The 22,195-nt window shown below is 37.2% G+C and overlaps 2 protein-coding genes across 29 annotated transcripts in view; one reads left to right on the top strand and one right to left on the bottom strand.

Annotated features, from left to right (window-relative positions):
* The window catches only part of LOC130086249 (nuclear receptor subfamily 1 group D member 2-like), a 297,692-nt gene that overhangs the window by 196,207 nt on the left and 79,290 nt on the right, over nucleotides 1–22,195 (bottom strand). The gene's annotated exons all lie outside the window — the stretch shown is intronic.
* On the top strand, nucleotides 8,141–9,469 carry hoxc6b (homeobox C6b). The gene is made up of 2 exons (XM_056252509.1): nucleotides 8,141–8,791; nucleotides 9,147–9,469. The coding sequence occupies exons 1-2, from the start codon at nucleotides 8,398–8,400 to the stop codon at nucleotides 9,449–9,451; spliced, it is 699 nt and encodes a 232-aa protein (XP_056108484.1). The 5' UTR covers nucleotides 8,141–8,397; the 3' UTR covers nucleotides 9,452–9,469.

The raw sequence follows: 22,195 nt of genomic DNA, 5'->3' as shown, positions 1-22,195 counted from the left end.
CAAACTTACCTTTTGTAAATAAAACAAGTTGTGAATAAAATGTAATGATAGGCTATATAATATCTTTTTGTTTTAAATGGATTAGGACAATAGAGTATCTGTGTTGTGGAGAGGCATCAGGAGGAGTTCACCAGCTGGTGGAGGGCTGGATGGCAGTGCGTTTTGGGAACCGGACCAAGAATTGTATTTCTCCCTTTTTCCTCTCTTCCCTCTGTCCCCCTTCATCCTTCCGTCTCCTTTTCTCTCGCCTCGTCTGTTTAGCCCCTGTGCTGTTTTTTCTTCTTGGATCCTGGAGAAGGCAGTGGAGGAGGTCCGAGGTCCTCAAGGATACTGTGTATGTCGGCATAGTCCTGCTTCTTGGTTTCCACTGGTTCCTCTTTCTCCATAGCCTTTGGAGGCCTGCTGAGTGGCATCAGCTTTTTTCCGGCCTGCAATAGAGACGTGATTTTTAAGTCAGCATCACACTATTGATCCATATTATAATATTTAATGAGCAAGACAAAAGTACGGGGGAAATAGTGCTGGTTCTGTGTGCCACTTACTATTTTCACTGGAGGAGAAAGAGCTCTCTCCCGTCTTTTCTGCCTCCGTTCCTCTCGCAGTGCTTCCAACTCAGCATGTTTCTGTTGCCTGTCACTGTGAAAGAGAGAAAGCAAGAGTGAGATTATCAAGACAGTAAGTGTAACAAAATAAAACATGTTTATCACAAAATTACTGTCTTATCACTGTATTCTTTTGATTGGAAACACAATGAATGGATTGTAAAACTGTCAAAATAAACATGTAGCTATTATACTAAAACATTATTTTCAGGAACAGCTAATTTAATTTCTAAGTAAGTTGATATAAATCTTTGATGTAAACTCTTGCCAAGGTTAAGGGTGCAGAGTTCATGTTTATAATGTGTTGACCAAAACATAACGTATTAACCATTCTTGACATATGCATCGACTTCTTAGTTTTGTCGACTGTTTCAGTTCTCAGCTCAGCACACACAGGCCTATGCTACGGTTCTCGAGTCAAGAACTGGTTGTTGCAGCGGTTCTCTAATCACCAGTACAGAACCGAGAACTGTTTCTTTCGGACACGTCGATACGGTAGCCTGACTTCGTCATACTCATATTCTAGAAAGAATGTGAGTCTGATACTGCTCCATTGGGCTGTGATTATGGGCCGTGTTTTAACCGAACCAGGAAAGAAAATGCCTCTGCATTCAATTGGATAGACCTACAACCTACAATCAGACCAACGGAGTAAATGACGAATGTTCTTCATTCATCTTTCCGACCAACAAATGCCTTGATCGCGGTTCTCTGTTCCTCTTTTAAAAGCAATGCGCTGTCGATATCTTCTATAACAGACGCGATGGCGGAATCTACACGATTATTGTTATTTCATAAACAAAGTTCGGGAGGAGTATTCAAATAATCAATCCAATCAACTTGTCATCAAACAATACCATGTTGCCTAACGTTACCCTATCAGCATGAGAGGAAGCATTTTCACTCCTCGACAGTTTTTCTGCATCCCTCCACCACCCCGACTCCTCACTCTTGGCTTGTTCTTTCACAGCCAGGAATACGGGGGAGTAGGCCTACTCTGGGTTCGGGCCGAATACCGATCACGGAGCCCTCTCCTCGGACAGCACGTCATATACGCATTTATTCCATCTGACTAATTTGTAAAGTGAACTCGTGAAATCTCAATTCTCCAGGCAGAACTTGTTGTAAACGAATTCAACCCAAGCGCTCTTTGGTGACGTGAGGATTACGTAACGCACCTCATCTGTCAATCATCGTATAAAGCCCGCCCTGGCAATTTGATTGGCCCGAACATTTTTTGACTGATCATAATTACTCCTCAATGGATCAGTCCAGACCGAACTTCCCGACCAAAAATTGTTGTGGGCGGGGTTCGGGCTGGCAGCCAGGCTATCGATACCATAGACAGTATAAGAAGTGGACAGAGCCATCCCATTGGAACTCAGTTGAGACAGTTGAAGCTCATTTTTAGCGATTTCTGAGCACTTCCGTTCCTGACCCGCAGACTCAAACCGACTCAAACTAAGCTTGATGATGTGAGCAACCTGTCTGACAGACGTTAATCTTCTAGTAGTTGTGCGTGAAAATTGCCAACGTTAATCTTGCAGAGACGGTGAACTTGAGCAAAGAGTTCTTTGGCGTGAGTGAGCAGGAGTAAGTATTCCGTTGCTTTTATGGACTCATTATCTATGGGCTTCTCCCTTGACGGGACGTCCCCCCGATTGCCTGCGAGCTTCTCCTCCTGTCTGTACGGTAATTTCTGTACAGCGCGACAGAGAGTCGAGTGGTTATGACCCAATCGTTAGCCTATTTTTACAAAATCTGTTTCTACGGGGCAATAATGTAACATATAAGGTAATGGAGCCCTTTATACATTTTCGTGTTTCTTTAGAAATAAATAATGGACAAATGGAGTCTTTAAACGCCTCAGATGTAAAGTTATTCGCTGTCAAAGTGACGCCAAAATGAATGGGAGTCAATGGAAATGCTAATGCAAGTGAAGTTCTGCTACAACATGGCGGCACCCGGCCGGCTTCAACTTCCGATCGATGGATTACCCCCTTGATCGATACGGAGAACCGATGGAGAAACTGAGCATGCGTGATAGCACCGTCTCTGAACCGAACTTTCACTTGAACTGCATGCTAGCTGTACTGCTGAAACACGAGCACGGGTGAACATGAGGGGACGAATTCGTCGAAATGTAAGTTTATTTAATAACAAATCAAATCAAATTGATGAAGACCAGTCTATTCACTTAGCCTATATCTTTAAGACATGTAAAACATCCGCGTTTGCACATTGCCTGTAGCCTATGGTTTATTTGCAAAACGTAAATGTAAAAAACTTTTCCAAGATGATTATGACTATGATCATTATTGTTTAACTGACGTTATGATTACAAATGCCTTTATTTGGATGTATTTGTATCCGCCGGGATGATAGAATCGACGTCATTAGAGGACATAAAAGAACTGGTGAACCGGTTCATTGAAACGACCTGTCCGAAAGAACCGGTTCGAGGGAAAGAACCGAAATTCCCATCACTATGTGAGAACCATGGTGAGAACAGCCTTTGAAGTCTCCAGTACAGTGACGTGTCGAAAAGAATGCATGACGTCCGATGACGTCACGCAGCAGCGCTTCAGTGCCGCAGAATAGGATTAATGTTTTGAATTTAACATTTTGAATGACCTGTGCTGTGTTTATATGGTTTACACAAGACGTCCATGAGAGGAATGTAGATTAGATTAGGCCTATAGGCCTACTTGTTGTAATAATGCCTATTAATATCTTGTGTCTACAAAAAAATACAATACACAGGGTTCTTAATTTATTTTTAAATAAATAATTGCCGGATCATAAACGGCAATCTAAAGGCGCGTGACCGACAATGACCAATTTTTCCCACAACTTTTTTTGAGCTGTGTAATCCTTATGAACGTAAGACCTTTAATGAAATAAGCTTCACAGTTCTGCCTTTATAGCTTTTATCCAAAAAGCAACCTCGATTTGTGCTCCCTTTTTTCTCAAAAAAGAGGTAAGCAACAGTATCCCAAATGCTGCAATTTAACTGAGTTTAACTGAACACTGAATATTCAACGCAATCTCACAGCAATTAGTAAGTATTTTATAAGGTAGCTATTAGCTGAACCATAGTTTCTTCTTTAGCTGACACTATTTCAGGTTTGGAGTCTTTATGAGCTGATACATTTATTAGGGATTATTAGAGATAGGCAACAGGACCAGGGTTGGAAACAATTGTGTAAAGTATAGACAATTCTCCCAATGCTAGTAAGTTGTAGTCACTGAGTGTGCAATCGCGTGCAATGATTTTAAATCTATTTTTTTAAATGTCAATATAAATTAATTTGTATAAATTAAAGAAAACAATCTGAAGACTACAGTATGAGATTTTAATTGCATTCATATACTAAGACTGAGACCCTCAAGAAAAGTGCTCGTCCAGGATAGAAAGAAGGCTGTTCTTGGCTGTTTGGTGACAAATTTACTGCTATGTAATAAAAGTTTACGACTTAGCCAAGAAATGGATTGGCTGTGCTAAGTCACATGGTGTCCTCTCCACTATAATGAACTTTATAATGTTGTCTCTGCCCCGATCATTCGTTCCCCATCAGGATGAACAACACGGAACATTAGTTTTTTAGTCTTACAACTGCAACAACAGGCCTAATCATTTAGTTGACAGTCGTTTCTACCTCCTCTCCCTCCATCTGCTCTTCAAAGGTAAATAGTTTTAGTTTTGAAAGAAGTCGAGAGCGTTGTCTTTGCACTACAGGAAACAGGAATGGATTTTCTCCAGATGTGGATTAACGTTACCTCATTATTTGAGAAGATGCTTGTTAATAAGCGCTCTCTCTCTCTCTCCTCGCGAGCTTTTCAGCGGATCCGTCACGAGCGTCGCGAGAAACGCGTTGAGCGTCGGTGAGTTTGTGCTTCTGCGCTTTAACTAATTTAACTTAGAAAAGTTTTACATTATTAGCCTGCACTTGCAAACACACTCGTAAGAGGAGTAAACACGGCAGGCCTGACTGAGTCTTTTCGACATTTCAATAAACAAAGAATAAATTTGAATATTTTATAGAATAAATTCTATTTGAAATATATTTTAATTTTAGAACACTAAAAGCACTGCCATTATCATTCATCATCAGCGTTTCTCTCCATTAATTTACGATACAATGTGAGAGAAAAAAACGTGCGGGAAAAAAAATCAATTGGGTCCAGCGCCAAAGGAAGAGAGCGAAGGGGCGTCGTCCATCTTTTTTACAGTCTATGATTGGGTCATTCAATAAGCCTGAAATTGTCATAACCTGCCAACAAAATTGGATAAGACCAACGACATAATATGGACAAAATATTAGGCCTGCCTACATAGGCTACTTCTTTAAAAAAAACTCCCATTGATTCAAAATTGAGATAGGCTTCAAATACTGTTTGAATATAGCCAAGAAAAAATAATATATATATAAAAAAAACTAAAAACTAAAGGGACTCATTGCACTATCAACCACTTGTAACTCTTCGAAATAAATAAATGAATAAATAGGCATAAATAAATAAATGCATCAATAAAAAATTCCAACCAATAGCAATAGAAGGATGTCCACAGACACAATATAAATGTAAGTGCATGAAATTATACATTTTAAATATATAACTTTTAAATCTGCAATATATTAATAGCAGTTATCTGTAGTAGCAACATCTGTGAATGAAGACACATGTACAAATCTTGAAGAAAAACAGCATTATTTGCAGGCGTCCAGGCATTCATTTCAAAAGGTGGAAAGGTAATCTGAAGGAGGCAGAATGATAGATTCACTATTTGCTATGTCATGGTGCCTCCAAAATATTTAGGTGTTTTGGATAAAATAAAAATAGTTTGAAGTTCTATATTAACTAATAATTAGTATAAACTAAAACTTGTATTATATTAAAATAAAATAAAAAGCATTTTATTAATTTTATCATTTTAAGTAGGCCTATATTATCTAACACATTTATTTTCCTGTTGTTTTAAAAATGTTTAACGTTTAAGATAGCATTAGCCTATGTCGTTTTTTCAAACCAATTTAACTTGTGCTAAATGCCAGGAAACAGAAGCTTAACTGAAGTTAGGGCCTAGACTTCATTTCACAATCAATGATCGCAAACACATTCAGTTCTACAACTTATAGCACTGGGAGAATTGTGCATCTTTACACAATTGTTTCCAACCCTGGTCCTGGTGTAGCCCTATATGCCTCTAATAATGCAGATTTTATGTCTCCTTAATAAACTTATCAGCTCCTTAGAGACTCCAAAACCTGAAATAGTGTCAGATAAAGAAGAAACTATAATAAAATAGCCTCGTAAAATAACCTACTTCCGAATTGATGTGAGATTGCGTTGAATATTCAGTGTTTACTACAAAAGATGTAAATCTACTTTACACTTTTCTTTTCCTTTTCCTTTTTTTTAAACAAGATTTACGGAATTAATGTTGTTTATCATTTTGAAGCATACGTGTTAACAACGACAGCATTTGGACCGTTGTAAAGGCCAGCCAAGCCTATAAAAGAACTGAAATAAAGCACTTACTTGCACAAATCCACTCCACCGATCAACATGTCTTTCTCTTTAATTCCAATTTACTTTGCACATTGAGAGCCAGTGAGAAATGTTGTGAAATATTGCTGTTTTGAGTTGGGCCTATACCTGTTACCATGATTTCGATTTTAATCATTATAAGCAACATAAATAAAAATGAATGTACTTATTTTGCAAACACAAACTGTCACTCGAAATCATTATGAAAACGGCTGATTATTGCCAACATTAGCGAAAAACATTCTGGAAAAACAAAAGGCCGTTTCTCCATGTCCGATAACTGCGTTTAAAATGCTATATCTTACCAGGTATAATGCTCCTGTCAGTCAGCACCTATTTAGCCTGTATTTTTTGTATTAATATTTCTGTATTAAATATGTTTGTTTAAGATTCCATCCCTGAAGGCTATTTCTTAAATATTACAGAAAATATCAATAATTAGTATTTCTGCTTCTTCCCTATTCATTTGTTTAACATAACGTAATTTAAAAGGATGTAAATTTGCTCTTGCTACGCTTTGAGAATATCACTGTAATAACAACCACAGTAAAAAGTAGTTACAGTTGTCAATTTAAAATATGTAAAATCTGATTTTTTCCTTAAACTACCGGACATGATCTTATTCAAGACTAATTTGCACTGTGCAAGTAAAATTTACAATTTTGTGTCATTTCCGTGTACAGCATATGCATAGCTAAAGCCAGTAAACCATGTCATTTGTCTGCTTTTACGCCTTTCATTGTAACAGGCGTTAAGGAATTCTGCAGTAAAACCATAAAACCCCCTCTTTTAAACAACGGGTAAAACGAGCGAAAGTGTTGGCCTAATGTACATCTTCACCTGATAGTGGATTCAGTTACTCTTTTATATGGGAAATTTTGGTTTAGGCCTAAAATGGTCAGAGATGCATGGGTAACAAAAAAACCGTTTATTATTAATTTTCCATGTAAATAGCATATCCAGAGGAATGTAATACGCACGCACCCCCCTCCCCCTCCCAAGGGGTTTTCTAGCATATGCAGGCAAAAACCATTTTTGGCGTATAAATGGCACGAGAAATAACATTCGTGGTATAGATACGCACTTTCATGAGACTGTGTTGGAATAAAATGCCGACTTTAAACGACTTAATGTTTAATGAGCATCTAATAGGCTAATCCATTTACTATTACATTTGACATGGTTTCGAAAGTAACTGAAATAGTTGTAAATTTTCCTAACGCATCACACAAGAAAAACAGTTTAGCCTATAGGCTAAATCGACACTATGGTTCAAAGCGAATAAATGTCAGTATGTAGCCTATGTGAAAATACTTTCAGTAAATTCTTTCTGTTCCATAACTATTTCAAATGTTATAGCCTACTTTATCATTTGAGTAATTTAAAAAAAAACATAGAAACACAATAAAATGAACAACAATCACAGCTTGCACTCCTTACCTCGTTAAGCTTCTGGGGGAAATAATCGATTTTTTTTTCAACCAAACCAGTGAAGCGAGGGCTATTCACTAATTACGTAATTTTATTACTTAACCTTAATCTCATTTATCCTATAGGGGCTGAGGCTTGTGGACATAATTCTGTATTACAGGACATTACTTTGACGAGCCAGAAAAAAAAGATATATAGGCCTACCAATGATTTATACAGCGTAGCCACCCTCAAATTACTTAAGAAATGTTTGGAGTGTGTGTGTGTGTTTGAGAGAGAGAGAGAGAGAGAGAGAGAGAGAGAGAGAGAGAGAGAGAGAGAGAGAGAGAGAGAGAGAGAGAGAGAGAGAGAGAGAGAGAGAGAGAGAGAGAGAGAGAGAGAGAGAGAGAGAGAGAGAGAGAGAGAGAGAGAGATTGGAAGGGAGAGAGAGAGAGAGATTGGAAGGGAGGGAGAGAGAGAAAGCTAGAGAGGAAAGAGAGAATCAATAATGAAATATCTCAATAAAAGGGGTGTGCGTGCGTTATGTTCCCTTCTATTTTAACAGGGCAAAGAAAAGATATTCGTACTTTTATTGTTGCTTCCTGTTTTTATTTATTTATTATTTGAGTGGTCAGCTGATATTGTCATCTTGTCAATCTTATAGCGACGATTGTGGATGAGTGCACATTCTCTGCTGGGGTTCTGAAATAAATTATAAAGTAGGTTATTTATAAAAGACTTGAAATAAGATATAGGTTGATAAGGATAAAAAGTGCGTGAGAGAAAAAGAGAAGGGGGTGAGAGAAAAAGTGGCGTTTAAAGGAAAGAAGGTATGAATTCCTATTTTACGAACCCGCCGCTTTCGTGCCATTTAAACGGTGGTCAAGAAGTTCTGTCCAATGTGACCCTGAGCTCGACAAACTATGACCCGGTCCGACACTTCTCTCCATATGGCGCGGCCGTGGCCCAAAACCGGATATACGCAAATCCGTTCTATTCGCCTCAAGAAAACGTGATGTTCGGGCCAGGCCGAGGACCGTACGAGTACGGGTCAAATGTGTTCTACCAGGACAAGGATGTGCTTCCTAGTTGCAGGCAAAGCCTCGGGCAAACACCGGGTTCATTGACCCAGGATTACGCTTCAGACCCAGGCAAGACTGCGTCTCAGGAACCGAAAGGAAATATTCAAATATATCCGTGGATGCAGCGGATGAACTCGCACAGTGGTGAGTGTGGACACAAAAGAGATATATTTAGTACAGGACGGACCTGTTCGTTTTTACGACTGGGAAACCCACGTTTTATGACACCATAAAGCACTGACGAATTCTATTTGTTGCCCTGCGATAAACGCGTTTGGTCGTCAGAGAAAATCCAACACGCTTTACCACTAACCAGATCTATTCTGTAGCCTACAAAGAGAATGTTAACATATCGAATTAGTAGAACAGGGACAGTGAACTTATTTAGCTTGATGCATCGCCTATAATGCTCTTTAAATCTATTAGCCAGCCTATTTTAGTTGTACAATATTGGGAGTCTTTTCTTCTGACTTTAACCAAATAATCTCTTTCCTAACAGGAGTTGGCTATGGGTCCGACAGACGGCGAGGTCGCCAAATCTATTCGCGATACCAAACTTTAGAACTAGAGAAGGAATTCCATTACAATCGTTATTTGACGAGACGCAGAAGAATCGAAATTGCCAATGCGTTGTGCCTGTCGGAACGCCAGATTAAGATTTGGTTTCAGAACCGCCGGATGAAGTGGAAGAAGGAGAGCAATAATCTCACACCCGTCCTCAGTGACAGTGGCTCGGCAGGAGCTGGCCAGGACACGGACAAAGAAGCAGCAGGGGAAACATCCGAGAAAACCGAGCAAAACTGACGGCCTACCGGTCTACAACATTCAAAATGTGAAATAATGATATAGGCTACCTGTCGAACTTTCATAATTTGCACAATTTATTAACACCAAAAACATTTCAATTAGTCGTGAAACGTGTTTTTCCTCTCCATTTATTCTTTCCCCCAAATTGTGGAAACCTGTTTAATTCCAGAAATACACAATGGATGGCTATTATGAATCAAAGAAAGCTACCACTGGACAGAAAGCTGCAAACGTTTTTATCTTCTGTGTATATTAATTTGCTCTTGTTGGGATTTTTATTTTTATAAATCATCTTTTTTATTTTGATATCTTGGGTGATGGAAAGTGCATAAGGGACTGTGGATGCTGAGTTTGCTCAAACACATTACGTAAATTCCAAATATTAGGCTACAATCATTTTTTAATCATCATTATCGTGTATTACAAAATCGCTAATGGCAAGTAGGCCTACATTGTAAATGTTTGTAAATATATGAGATTCGGACTTGTGTAGCTTTCCTTACAATGTTCTGTTTTGTGCTTTTCTTTACTTTGTGATACGTTCTGTAAGAACCAGACGATGTAAAAAGTATTCTCAGATAATTTTTAAAAATTTGGAATATTAGCTAACAAGCGATATGAATTCAATGTTTAAAAATTACACAAAATAGTCAATAAAGTTGTAATGAATGTAAAGATACCTGATTTCCTGTTAATATATCAAGTCTTGTGCGCAACTTTGAAACATTAAAATGACAACAGAAACCAACCCTTAAATAACATTGGCATCGAGATGTATACTGCCTTCCTCCTATCTGAGATGATGTTAAAAACCATTTCTCCAAATTATCTTACAAAATAAAACTTTTAATGATGTAACACATGGGCCAACACGATCATGTCTACTCATGACTACGCTTTAAAAAAAATTGATGGTTAATTTTGAAGGTTAAATCTGCCAAACCGAGAGATCTTCATGCTGTGGTGTAAATTCAAGAAAACAGATGCACACATGAATAGTCTAAAGTTTAGTTTACAACATGCAGAATGATTGAAGGCAATGAAATAATCACAAAACAGGACGAATATGTAATATTATAACGTTAGTTTAACTTAAGCCTATATACTTTTATCTTACACAATCCCATTGAAACACGATACAACATCGTCCCGTTATATATAGGGACTATCTGTTTTTGCTGTGGCTTTTGTAAAGTATTTCACTCACTGCAATGTATTACTCGAACTCGTACTGAAGTAAGCTACTTAAACAATTAAAAACTGAACAAATTATTTTTTATACGTTTGTCATCATCTCTTTATTCAACGAAATAGACTCATGTTGAAAAAACCACGAAATAATTGTGAAATAACAGTAAGAAGATGCAGTAGGATATTTCTTATATTGTCGTTGTGTGCTTCTGGTCTGGCAGTTGCGTTTAAATAACTTCAATGCTTAAGAGTCTGTTTTTGAAGTTATAAAGTGAGGGTTCTGTTAACTACAGCTGAACTGTTACATGTTCTCAATAGAGTAGCCTACGTGTGTCTTTTCCATTTCCCCTCATAATATTTCTGAAGGTGAAGGAAAAAATAATTAGTGTAAAGTAATTGTAATTTCTAATTGCGATGCCGAAAAATGGCTTGCCAATGCACTTAACACCAGATGACGCTGTTGGCCTTCAGGCCCGCTTTTTCTTAAGATCCTGATTCAACCTACTTTATGACTGGATCAAGATTGAAAACCTCAAAGCAAAACAAAGAAACCAAATCAAATAGCCTAGGCTAAATAATGATAGGCTACTCATTCTTATACGGTTTATGAGAAACTTTTCAATTTAGCATGTGTCCCATATAGCCCATTCGTTGTTCAGGTAATCTCATACTTTCGGCGCCTGATTTCGGTTCACAACAATGGCTCAGATTACTGCCTCAGTTTGCAGTTATATCAGCACAGGTCTTCTGAACCCATCATCATCGACAGGTCAGGTGTTGGGTAGTCAGCATTATTCTTCAATAGCAAGTGAAATCTTCAGTTGATAATTCCCCATGACCATCTAATTCCATCTAATTTTATCATCCTCAAGCACGGGGAAAAAATAAGTAGCCTATGTAAGAGAACGGACAACATCTGATGATTCGTGGGAGATAGAAGAAATCTCCGCCGAGAACAACCCTGTCCAGCCTGTGGGACTAAACGAGCCTTGGATGAGTAAACTTTACTTGAGACACGGTAAGGTTGCCACTGTTGCTTTTTCACTTTCTCTGCTACATGTGTTCGTGGTCGTTTTGTCTTTCCGGTCTCTTTTCACTCTTTGTTTTCTTAAGTTTTATAGACCTTATTCGGACATAGTAAAACTAGCGGTAGTAAATTTTATAACAGTCATCAGTTGCTCGTAAAACTGTCCGCTACCGCTAAATTTATGATGGTAGGATGGTAGGCTATAATTAAATATTTAAACTTTTCAAAACACGGATATGCAGCGATACATGTTTTAACGTCGTTATTTTATAGCCTAAATATGCCAACATTAATATTTTATATTATAGTGATAATAGCTACATAGGCCAGCCTATCTTTGTAGACTTGCTATTTAGTGTTTTTAAAGCACCTTCTACAACCTTAGCCAAAGGGATTTGATTTGACAAATGATTTATTACAACCATAAGCTAGGCTACATGATAGGCTAATAAGCTAAGGCTAAATATTTTATTCACCGGAATAGCACTCAGTTTAAAAAAAATAATAAGATAGCCTGCTGCATGTGTTCTCATATGATCTTAAAGAACCGAAGATATCAGCGCCTTATATTCTGTGACTTTATAGGCTATCAGGCCTCTTGTATGTGAAGTTTAATACCACCATTCCAAACTATTTTTACTTACTGTGATTTCAAACCAGATTCTGATGGAAAATTATTGAGATCGACGATAGGCTACTAGCTAAGGAACTGGAGCAAGAATTTCATTTCAACCGATTCCTCACGCGTCGAGGACATCGTCCATGGCCAGTGTCTACAGATCAAAATCTTGTTTCAGAATAGAAGGATATATTTCAAGTTAGAAGTTATGGAGCAAAATAAGTTATGGAGCAAAAATTACGACGATATAAATCAACAGCTGGAAACAGATTTTCTCTTGTTCTTCATATTAATGCGACGTTGTTATGTGGTGTAGCTGTAGCCTAATGTACCGCGCTGCCTTTAGCAAGGATTTCCAAATATTTTTCCTAATAACTTTGCTTTCTCCCTCGCTTATTAGAAATAAAAAATATTATAATATTTGCATAACATATTTTAGGCTTATGTAGTTTGTTCGTTATAGTGGAATGAGTAAGACCAGTTACGATGCGTATCGCACATTAGCTGTCATTTGAGATGGCGTTGAAATAGCCAGCAGTCTGTGCAAAGTTATGCGTTTGCATTTTCTCTCAGGAAATCCCCAAGGATGATCCCCAGTACAATAGGCTATCCGTTATTTAAAAATATGTTGTTTTAAGTATGTTTTCTGTTATTTAATCACAATTTGAATATTTGGATGTTTTTTCATGCTATAATAGAATCAATGTTAAGTTGGTCGATCACAGTTCACAGCATGTTTGGGCTGTAGATAGGCCTATAGGGTTAGGCTAAAGCATACAATTAATTTATATCAAACGATCTAATTCATAGCGATTAAAACACCGGAAAATAACCTTCAATTGATTTGATTTAAGAACAGCCATATTCCCGCCAACAAACTACAACTGTTGTGAAGTAGCCTATGTGGCCACTGCATGAAAGTTATAACAATTCACGGATGCTTTATGTCAGACCTATAGCTTTAGCACTGTTGTAGCCTACATTAACGTGAGCGAGATAGATCAATGTGTGTTCCACTTTCAACTTCATGGCTTCTTTAACTTTTTTATTAAACAAACATTTGTTGGGCATTGGCCATACCCTCTGAAAAATAATCAAAATTGATTGCATAGCCTATCTCGCCGATTAGGAGAGGCACAGTCCAAGTCGAACACCTTTTGACTTTACTGATGACGTTGCATTAAATAAATTAAATAATAGATTAAAATAAATAAATAAAATATAAAATAATGCTGCGATGGACTGGCCATCCGTCCAGGCCTACATAACGCCCGTTTCAAGACAAATGGTTTGGGGAATAAATTGAGGATGGGTGGGCGGGTGTATTTTTGTACATTTCTTTGAAAACGCACATAAAACGTAATCTAACCTCATTTAGCAAATTAGCAATGATAAATAAAAATGCTGAAACTGTGGGGGAAAAAATAAGACGTCCTCGTAAATGCACCCTTATGTTACTTTTTGGGCGTAGGGTGATTTTGTGATATCGCTTGTCTGGGGTGTTTTCAAGAGGAGCATCTGCTGGAATCGGGATCATTGTCGGGCTCCACTTTTGTTTCAATCATTTACAGTACAGACTTGTAAAACTTTATTGCTTTAACAAGTCATAAAACTTTATGGCTTTCTTCCTCACATCTAAAATTACGACAGTTGTTTCCTGTTTAGCTAAACAGATTCAGGCAGGGACCTTTATTGAACAAACACAACTAAAAAACCCCGCTGCAAAAGCTTCCGGTTCGTTCGCAAACAGGACTTTGACTATAAACCTATTTTTTATGGATGGCATGTCACGCAATTAACATAAGTTGTATATTAGTACAAAACTCAAGTAACCCTCATTGCAGCACACACAATGTGAGTTTAAGTTCCTTTTCAAAATGAACAGATATCAAACTTCTAGCAGTCATTGTGTGGCTCCAAATGCTGAGCTGATTGATTGGCTTTGGCAAATGGCTCCCTCACTGTGCTGTAAGTTAATAATCATGATTCCTAAACTTGTAGGCCAAATGAAATATATATCTGTCCCTTTACAGCCAATGACCCTAATTAATATGGTAATTAAATTATTGCTTGAGAAAGCTTTCTCAAAACATAGATTTCAATCCCATGTATGAGTAACAGCTTCACATCTGTTTCAGTTTGTTTGAATGACGGGAAGCATGTGGTTCTACTCCGTGTTGAATAATCGCAAATGTTTTAGAGTTTTTAATTACAGTCTATTACCTGTGCCAAACGTAAAAAGTAATTGATTCATTCATATTTATGATGTTATAGCCTACTTCCACATGGGAAAGACTTATAAAAATTCAAGTAAACTTTTTACATTTTTATTATGCCCCCTGTAGAAGTGAACTTGTTTGATCAGATAACTACCAAAAACTAGTATACTGGAATGCATGGATGATGTCCTGTTTGGTGGACGCCGGATATCTTTCCATGTGAACCTCAGCTACTGATGCTGACCCTGATCACGCGAGCTGCCTTACTCGTACTCTAACCACGGATGAAGAAGATTCACATCAGAACATGCTATTGTTTTTGTAATCAATTCCTAAACCTCCTCTGTCCTCTTTGTCTCCACCTTCTGTCACTTTTACTTTTATCACTATTATCTTGACCATCTATAAGCATTAATGCACATGTTTTCAGGGGGAAGCCATGCAAAGCGACATATGAAGCAGATTCACAGCCCTGGCAATCACACCAGGGCCCGTATGTATAAAGCCACTCAGAGTAAAATTTTAGTCTCAAGTCTGTCAAAATTCTAAGAATTACATAATTTTACTCTTATTCCTAAACTTAAGAATAAGTGTGATTTATAAAAGTTCCAAAGTGCTAAGACTTGGTCTCAGCTCCTAAATTATTTAAGAGAGCTGGAGAGGTCTCCTAACCTAGTTAGGAGTAACAAGATGGCAGCAGAGAGGTTAGGCCATGCACTTTTCAACGAAAATATGATGTATTGTAGTTAAATGAGTTGATCAAACAATAAAAAAAAAAAGTTTAATCATCAAGGTATTCTTTTTGTAACTTACCTTTAAAAAGTTTCATAGCAATGAAATTAAAGTAATAATTATCTTTTTGGCGACTGGAGAAATGCAGCAGTGCACCTGTGATGATATATTTATTTTAATGGCTGGTGAGCCAAAGACAATTTTTGTAAAGATATTACAATTAAAAAGCTCACAGGAGAAAAATAATCATATATTGTCTGCAACATAATCATTTATTAATATTTGATTTTCCTCTCTTGTTTTTTCACCTGTTCATAATTTATTTGTATGACAGCTTAGCTAAAAATTACGTCAATTTGGAATGTTTCATTGTGTTATCACAAATAAACAATTGACTCCAGGCACAACTACACAATACGCTTACAAAATATTGAACACATTTTTAATACTATTTGAATAAAGGGTGAATCTGACAATTTTCCTTCAATACTAAGTTGTGATAATTTTGCACAATGCAAAGCCATTTAAAAAAATACATTTCAATATTAAAGTTTCAGTGTCTTAATTAAATTATTTTATTATAATTACATTAAATAATTGGTGTCATGCTGCTGTGACCTCACCCTTGCAGGCTCACTATTGGCTGATTCAGAGGTTGAGGGCGGCCATTTTGGGTTCACATCATTGTAGTCCTTAGTTTGCAGCACTTAAGTCCCACTTCAGTCAGCACTTAAGAATCAGTCTTATACTTTACTGAAAGTTGCTTTTAGCTGCCTTATAAAAGTCTCCTACTCTTAGAAAAGTCCTACTCTTTACTAAGTATTTTTTTACACTTAAGTCAAAGCTTAAGACTATTCTTAAGATCATTTCTTAGAAGTTTTATACATACGGGCCCAGTCATAAATGTGACAGCAGAGGCTCTAGTCTAGGCAGCCGATGTGACTTTTCTATCATGTCTGCGCTGGAGAATGGAGGCTGAATAAGCAGGAGGAGAAAGTAAACAAGATGAGGGATATCAACCTAATTTAAAATGAATTATTCACCATCACTATGTTGGAAATCACCTTTCATTTTTTTCTCCAGTGAACCTTGTTACAATGGATCAGAGTCGAAGCTCTCTCCTCAGACAGAACGGCCCCTGAGAAACAGTCTGGCGCTTCAACCGAGACCAAGATGTTGTGAGGTTATAGGGACATATTTGTTGGTTACAACTTTTCATTGTTTTTGGGATAGGTATGTTCTATGTTGGTAATGGATTAATGCTTCTTTTTTTTTCAAATACTAACTTAACGATCTGAAATGGTTATGTCAGATGATAGAGACATCCAAAATGTGTACTGTTGGGGAACCAATGTGTAAGATCATATTTATGTGGTCAAGGAATTCACTTTCACAGCTACAGTTAACATTTTTGTGATATCTGCATAATAAAAGTAAATCATGATTTTTAAGCTTTGGGTATTTGTAACAAATAGGGGAAATAAAATCTGGACATATTGATCTTTTAGGTGAAAGCTGTACAAAATTGTTCCATTTAAAGACAGAGGTATATGGTTTCTTTACTTCACTCCTGTCAGTAAACTCTTTTAAAGGTACAGTTCACCCAAAAATGAAATAATGTTTTGACAACTGTCTCAGTGTCTTTGTTCATGTTGTTTTGGACAATACCGACTTTCATTTTATAGACAAAAATACATCAAAATATAACTTCTTGTGTTCTACAGATCAAAGAAATGCATACAGTAGATCTGCATACAGATCTCTCTGCAAATCACAAATAAATTTGTGAAAATAAAACTAAAACTCTGAAAACGCAGAATGTTTAAAAGAATTATAATTAAATTGAACATTCAAGGTAACTAACTTTAATAATTTACTGACAGGTAAATACACATATTTATTAACATCACACACACACACACACACGTTAAGAAAGTTATTGGGAAAATGTTGAGGTAGTTTCTGTCATTGCTCTCTTAATTCTGACTGTATCTGTTATGGTTATTGGTTGGTTTGTAAACTATTGTTTTGAAGGATGTCACTAAGTAACGTACAGAACAGCATGACGTTGCTGGAGTTCACTTAGAGTTTTTTTAATGACTCTATCATAGGCTGTAATCAAAACACAAGCAAACTTAGAGGAGACATTAACTAAAGCATCAATAAATAAACCAGCAATAAAAGCAGAGGAAGAAGAGCAAGCGTGATTAGTGTTGTACACACAGAGACCATTCTTAACCACTTATCTGTCTCATTTTGTCTCAGCAATGGACCACCATAAATGTATTTAGTCCTCTTGAAATATCCATCTGAATTGCAGCACATTTATGTAACACTTGTATGAACTGTGTATGCATGTGTAATTGTGATCGATTTCAATGAAGGCGGTGGATTCTGGAATCCATCTAATGAGTGATTATAATCAAGGGATTAATCAATATTTTCCTTCTAAATATCAAATGAGTTGAATGACTTCTGTAAGCTTATGAGATTTATAGAATTATATGTCTGTTTAATGGAGTGTGCTCTCTCCATGTTTTTGAGATGTTAAAAAATATCTCTTCTGACCACGACAGTGAGGTTATGGGGTTACTTCACCTGCTGTATACATGGCCACTTCTTCATTAAAGCATTTAACTAAACTTAACCATATTCAAATACTAGAGAATAATAACGGAATATTGTCTCAACACGCATAAACATGATTCTGACTATCAAAATCTGAACATTGACTTATTGGTTTATTAAATATAATTTTAAACAATAACTCTATTTAAATGGTTAGCTGTAAACATATTTCTGTTATTTTTTATGCTAAACAATTTTGGTATGGTGCTGGGTCCCACTAGCCTGGTTAAAACCAGACCATTCTCAGTTGTAACTGAGTTATGGTCTGGCAAAGCGTCATAGACAAATCATTTCCAGAGGGGCGTCACCAACGGACGTCGCGGATAGACCTAAACCCAATCAGAGCGATGAAGGAGATGACGTATGCAGAGCGGCGGAGAATCTCCGAGTGTTGTTCTTTGCACGGTTTTTAACAAAAAGGAAACGTTCAAATCGCTTAAAACAGACGCGATAGCTGATTCGAACGAGTGATGTTCGACGGCGGCATCCATCTTTGTAATGTAGGCTACAAAATCTGCTTCAAAATCCCAGCGCTGTCGTCATCGTGTAAAGCCCGCCCCAACGTTTCTGATTGGTGCCGCGATTTCGACGGATTGGAAATGGGCTTGAATGAGCTCTTTGCCAGACTAACTTTCAGAGCAAATCTAAATTTGCCGGAAGTTGTCTGGGTTTTCCCAGGCTAGGGTCCCACTTGATGGCCTGTCAAATCTGGGTCCATTTAAAGGTACTCTATGGCCCTCAAGCGGTTAAAACTGCATGTATTTAGCGGAAGACCGTGGTTGGTTGTGGTTTATGGTTATCTAAAATGCTTATAAAACATTTACTGCTAGGCTTAAAAGATATATAACCAGTTTTAAATGGAAAGGGTCTGAAGCCATTACTGTAACTTTAGACATACTGAAATAAACTCCAGCTCAGCGCTGCCGCTACAACAACCATAATGATGATCTGCACAATGCTTTACAGTGAACTTTGTTAGAGAGATACAAATGGCAGTTTGCTCAATAAAACACTTTTCTGACCTGTTGAGTAATAAAAACACCATCATCTCAGCGTCGCTTTTACAGCATTTCAAATCCTCAGTTCTCTCCATCTCTTCTTGTTTTATTATGAGCTCTGTCTCGTTCTCTTTTCTCCAGCAGACTCTCCTCTGTTCAGCGCTTGTTTAAAGGAGTGATTGATTATGATTTCACTTTTCTAACTTTAGTTAGTGTGTAATGTTGCTGTTTGAGCACAACATCTGCAAAGTTACAACGCTCAAAGTTCAAAGCAAAGGAAGATATTTGCCTAGAAATCGTTTTTTAAGGACTACAACTAACGGCTGGTAGGGAATACACGACATCCTCCCAGCTTAGTGACATCACGAACCCAAAAATTTACATAAGCCCCGCCCCCGGGAACACACAGTCCATGTTGAGAAGAGGAAATGTTGTTGTAGTTGAGCACATTTGAGAGTTCAAGCTGTCGCTTCCCTCTCTTCACATGCAATACAGTACGCAACAAATGCAATATCATGTCACTCTGTAGCGTCTCACAACAGTGCCCACACGAGCGATTTATAGATTATCATGACAGAATAAGCTAATCAATGACTAGAAGATAGTTAACTCCACATCAGCAACATAAATTCATTCATAAATTCAACCATTCAGAAACGTCCTGTTGCCAGGGCCGGATTATCCATAGACGGGATTGGGCGAGTGCCCTAGGGCACCAGCCAATAGGGGGGCACCAAATGATTAAGAGAATGATTAAACCTTTAAAATAGTTTTCATGTTTTGTATATATTATTTTGCTGGAAAAGATTAAGATATAAAATGAACAGTTATTGATAACATATATACAGAGAGAATATAAAATATGCATATAAAGAATTGCGATTGGGTCAGGTCACAGTGTAGCCTATTTCTTCGAAATGAAGAAAAGTCACAGAGACATCGATCGGCATCACCAGCAGAAGCCACTAGCAGCGAAAAATGCCTCAACCGATACTCAAGCAGCAGCTAATGTTGTGAGCAAAGGCGGTAGCCTAACACAAAGTCTAGAAAAAGTTGTTCTGCTAAAGGTAAGGCTTATTTACCATTATTTCTGGGCAAATAGGCTACTGTATGTGACGCTGTTGTCGATTTGAAATTTGGAACGGTTTTTTCTTTTAGCTGGTTGCTTAGTTAGAGATGCTTACATGCACAGCTTTTGTTTCAATCGGACTGAATTCATTCCGATCGATGAATCTGAATGTTATGTTTACATGAACGCTAAACGTGATCGAGTTGATGATGTGCGCGTTTATACGCAAGCTTAAAATCGGAAAAGGTAACGTAGGCTATACTGTGCATACCCATCTCCTACATTGGTTCTTTATTTGTTTTAAACAGCAGGCTTAATATTTATCCATATCTGGTCATAATTTGGGGACAATGAGCACATGAACCGTTGTTGTACCGTGTTGCTTATATTTATCTGTAAAAATGCCCCTCCCTTCTCGCGCCCAAAACCAGTCGTCTCTGGGTGATAATCCGAAAAATGACTGGTGGGACATTGTCCTGCTCCACTTCACAGACGCTGAGTGAAAGGAGAATTTTAACCCTTAAGAACCCGATGTGACGTGGGTGTCACAAACACTAATGATCATTGGAAAAGGTTTTTTTAAACGATTATACCTCACTTTCAACCCAGGAAGTCCCTAAGGGACATATAAGGAACATCCAGGTTCAGTCATGTGACAATGTGTGCATTTTTGTTGCCATGGTAACATTTCCAAAATGGTGGTCTGTCTTGTGTGCACATGTTGCAGTGTCAGCACTTTTTAAAGATGCTTATTTTTGTTACTAAAGGTATGTTTCAACCCATGCAACAATTCTAATGTTTTAATAACATATCCTAGATTACACTTGACTTGATTTTAAAACGTTTCTTGTACAAATTGATATAAAACAAGTTTTGCAAATGTTGTTGTGACATATGTGTCACATCGGGCTTTTAACAGTAAAACAGTAAGTGGAATTTTGATGTGACGTATGTGTCACATTAAGAAAAATGCTAATGAACTGCTCAAATAATTTAGCTGATTCAATTATTTTAGTATTATATATATTCTGCTGCTCAATTCAAAGCATATTTTAAACAAAAAAATGTCAAATTAATAACATTGTTAAAGGGTAACTAAGCCCCTGATCAGAGCCTGACTCCACCCACTGGCAATATTTGAAAAATGCTGTAAAAGTGGGCAGAGCCCAGCGGACGGAGGGGCGTGCACCTGAGACGCATCTCTCTGTAGGCATGGGTGTGGTTAGCTGGTGCCTGCTTACCTCACAGGGCACCACAAATTGAAAATTCAACTGCAGTAGCCACCGTTCAACCTGAAGAGGACAGCACTCAGATGTTTTTACACCATATATTGTAGAATTAAAACACTTTATACCCAAATGTCTAAAAAATGACTTGAATCAATGAACAGCAATAATAAAGCCCCAGTCTTACAGATCATTAACTAAAGAAAGTTGGTTTAGGGCAGTGGTTCTCAACCTCTCCTGCAGGGACCCCCTGACACACCATGTTTCTGTTTTAACCCTGAAATGGCACACCTGATTCAATTAATTAAAGGCTTAATGAGTCATTATTAGAGTAGGAAGTAGGAATTAGTTAATTGATCAATTAGTCAACTACTCATTAAGCCTTCAATTAATTGAATCAGGTGTGCCATTTCAGGGTTAAAACAGAAACATGGTGTGTCAGGGGGTCCCTGCAGGAGAGGTTGAGAACCACTGGTTTAGGGTTTACCCTTTTATGAAATGTATTTTGAAAATATGTTGCATACCTGTAACTAAAACAGCTATGCAACATATGGTACAAAACACCATATTTATTGTTATTCAGTTTGCACATTTTCGCGTTGTGAAAAAATAATCAAAAAATGTATTTCTGGTTAAACCGTATACCTGAAAAGGTAGAATTTTGCAATGTTATTGCACTACATGTATGTTCAACATGTTGACCTCCGGTGTGAGGTAGTTATTTATTTTTATTCATTTTGCACATTTTCGAGTTGTGAAAAAATAATCTAAAAATGTATTTATGATTAAACCGTATAACTGAGAAGGTTAACTTTTGAAGTTACAAAACAGTTGTAAAATGTAATGGTCACAGTTGTGTGGTTTTGAAATATGTGGCAAAGCAAATAAAATGCAAAAACTATTACTTCTGAAAAATTTTTTATTTTATTTATCTTCACAGAAAAGTAATAATTTAGAAAATGTTGTGGAAAAGAAAATAAACAGAAAAAAAATGTTATTTAGCAAGAAAACTGACCAAATTATTTTTTTTCC

This window comes from Rhinichthys klamathensis, unplaced genomic scaffold (assembly GCF_029890125.1).
Source record: "Rhinichthys klamathensis goyatoka isolate OS25496 unplaced genomic scaffold, OSU_Roscu_1.1 h1tg000095l_1, whole genome shotgun sequence".
Lineage (NCBI taxonomy): Eukaryota > Metazoa > Chordata > Actinopteri > Cypriniformes > Leuciscidae > Rhinichthys > Rhinichthys klamathensis.
Note: the sequence above shows the minus strand (reverse complement) of the source record. Positions and strands in the feature narration are given on the sequence as shown.

Excerpts from the sequence above, each read along its gene's own strand:
- hoxc6b (XM_056252509.1), top strand. The coding sequence starts at position 8,398 with ATGAATTCCTATTTTACGAACCCGCCGCTTTCGTGCCATTTAAACGGT. Across the intron at positions 8,792-9,146 it reads GCGGATGAACTCGCACAGTG|GAGTTGGCTATGGGTCCGAC; the intron begins GTGAGTGTGGAC and ends CTTTCCTAACAG.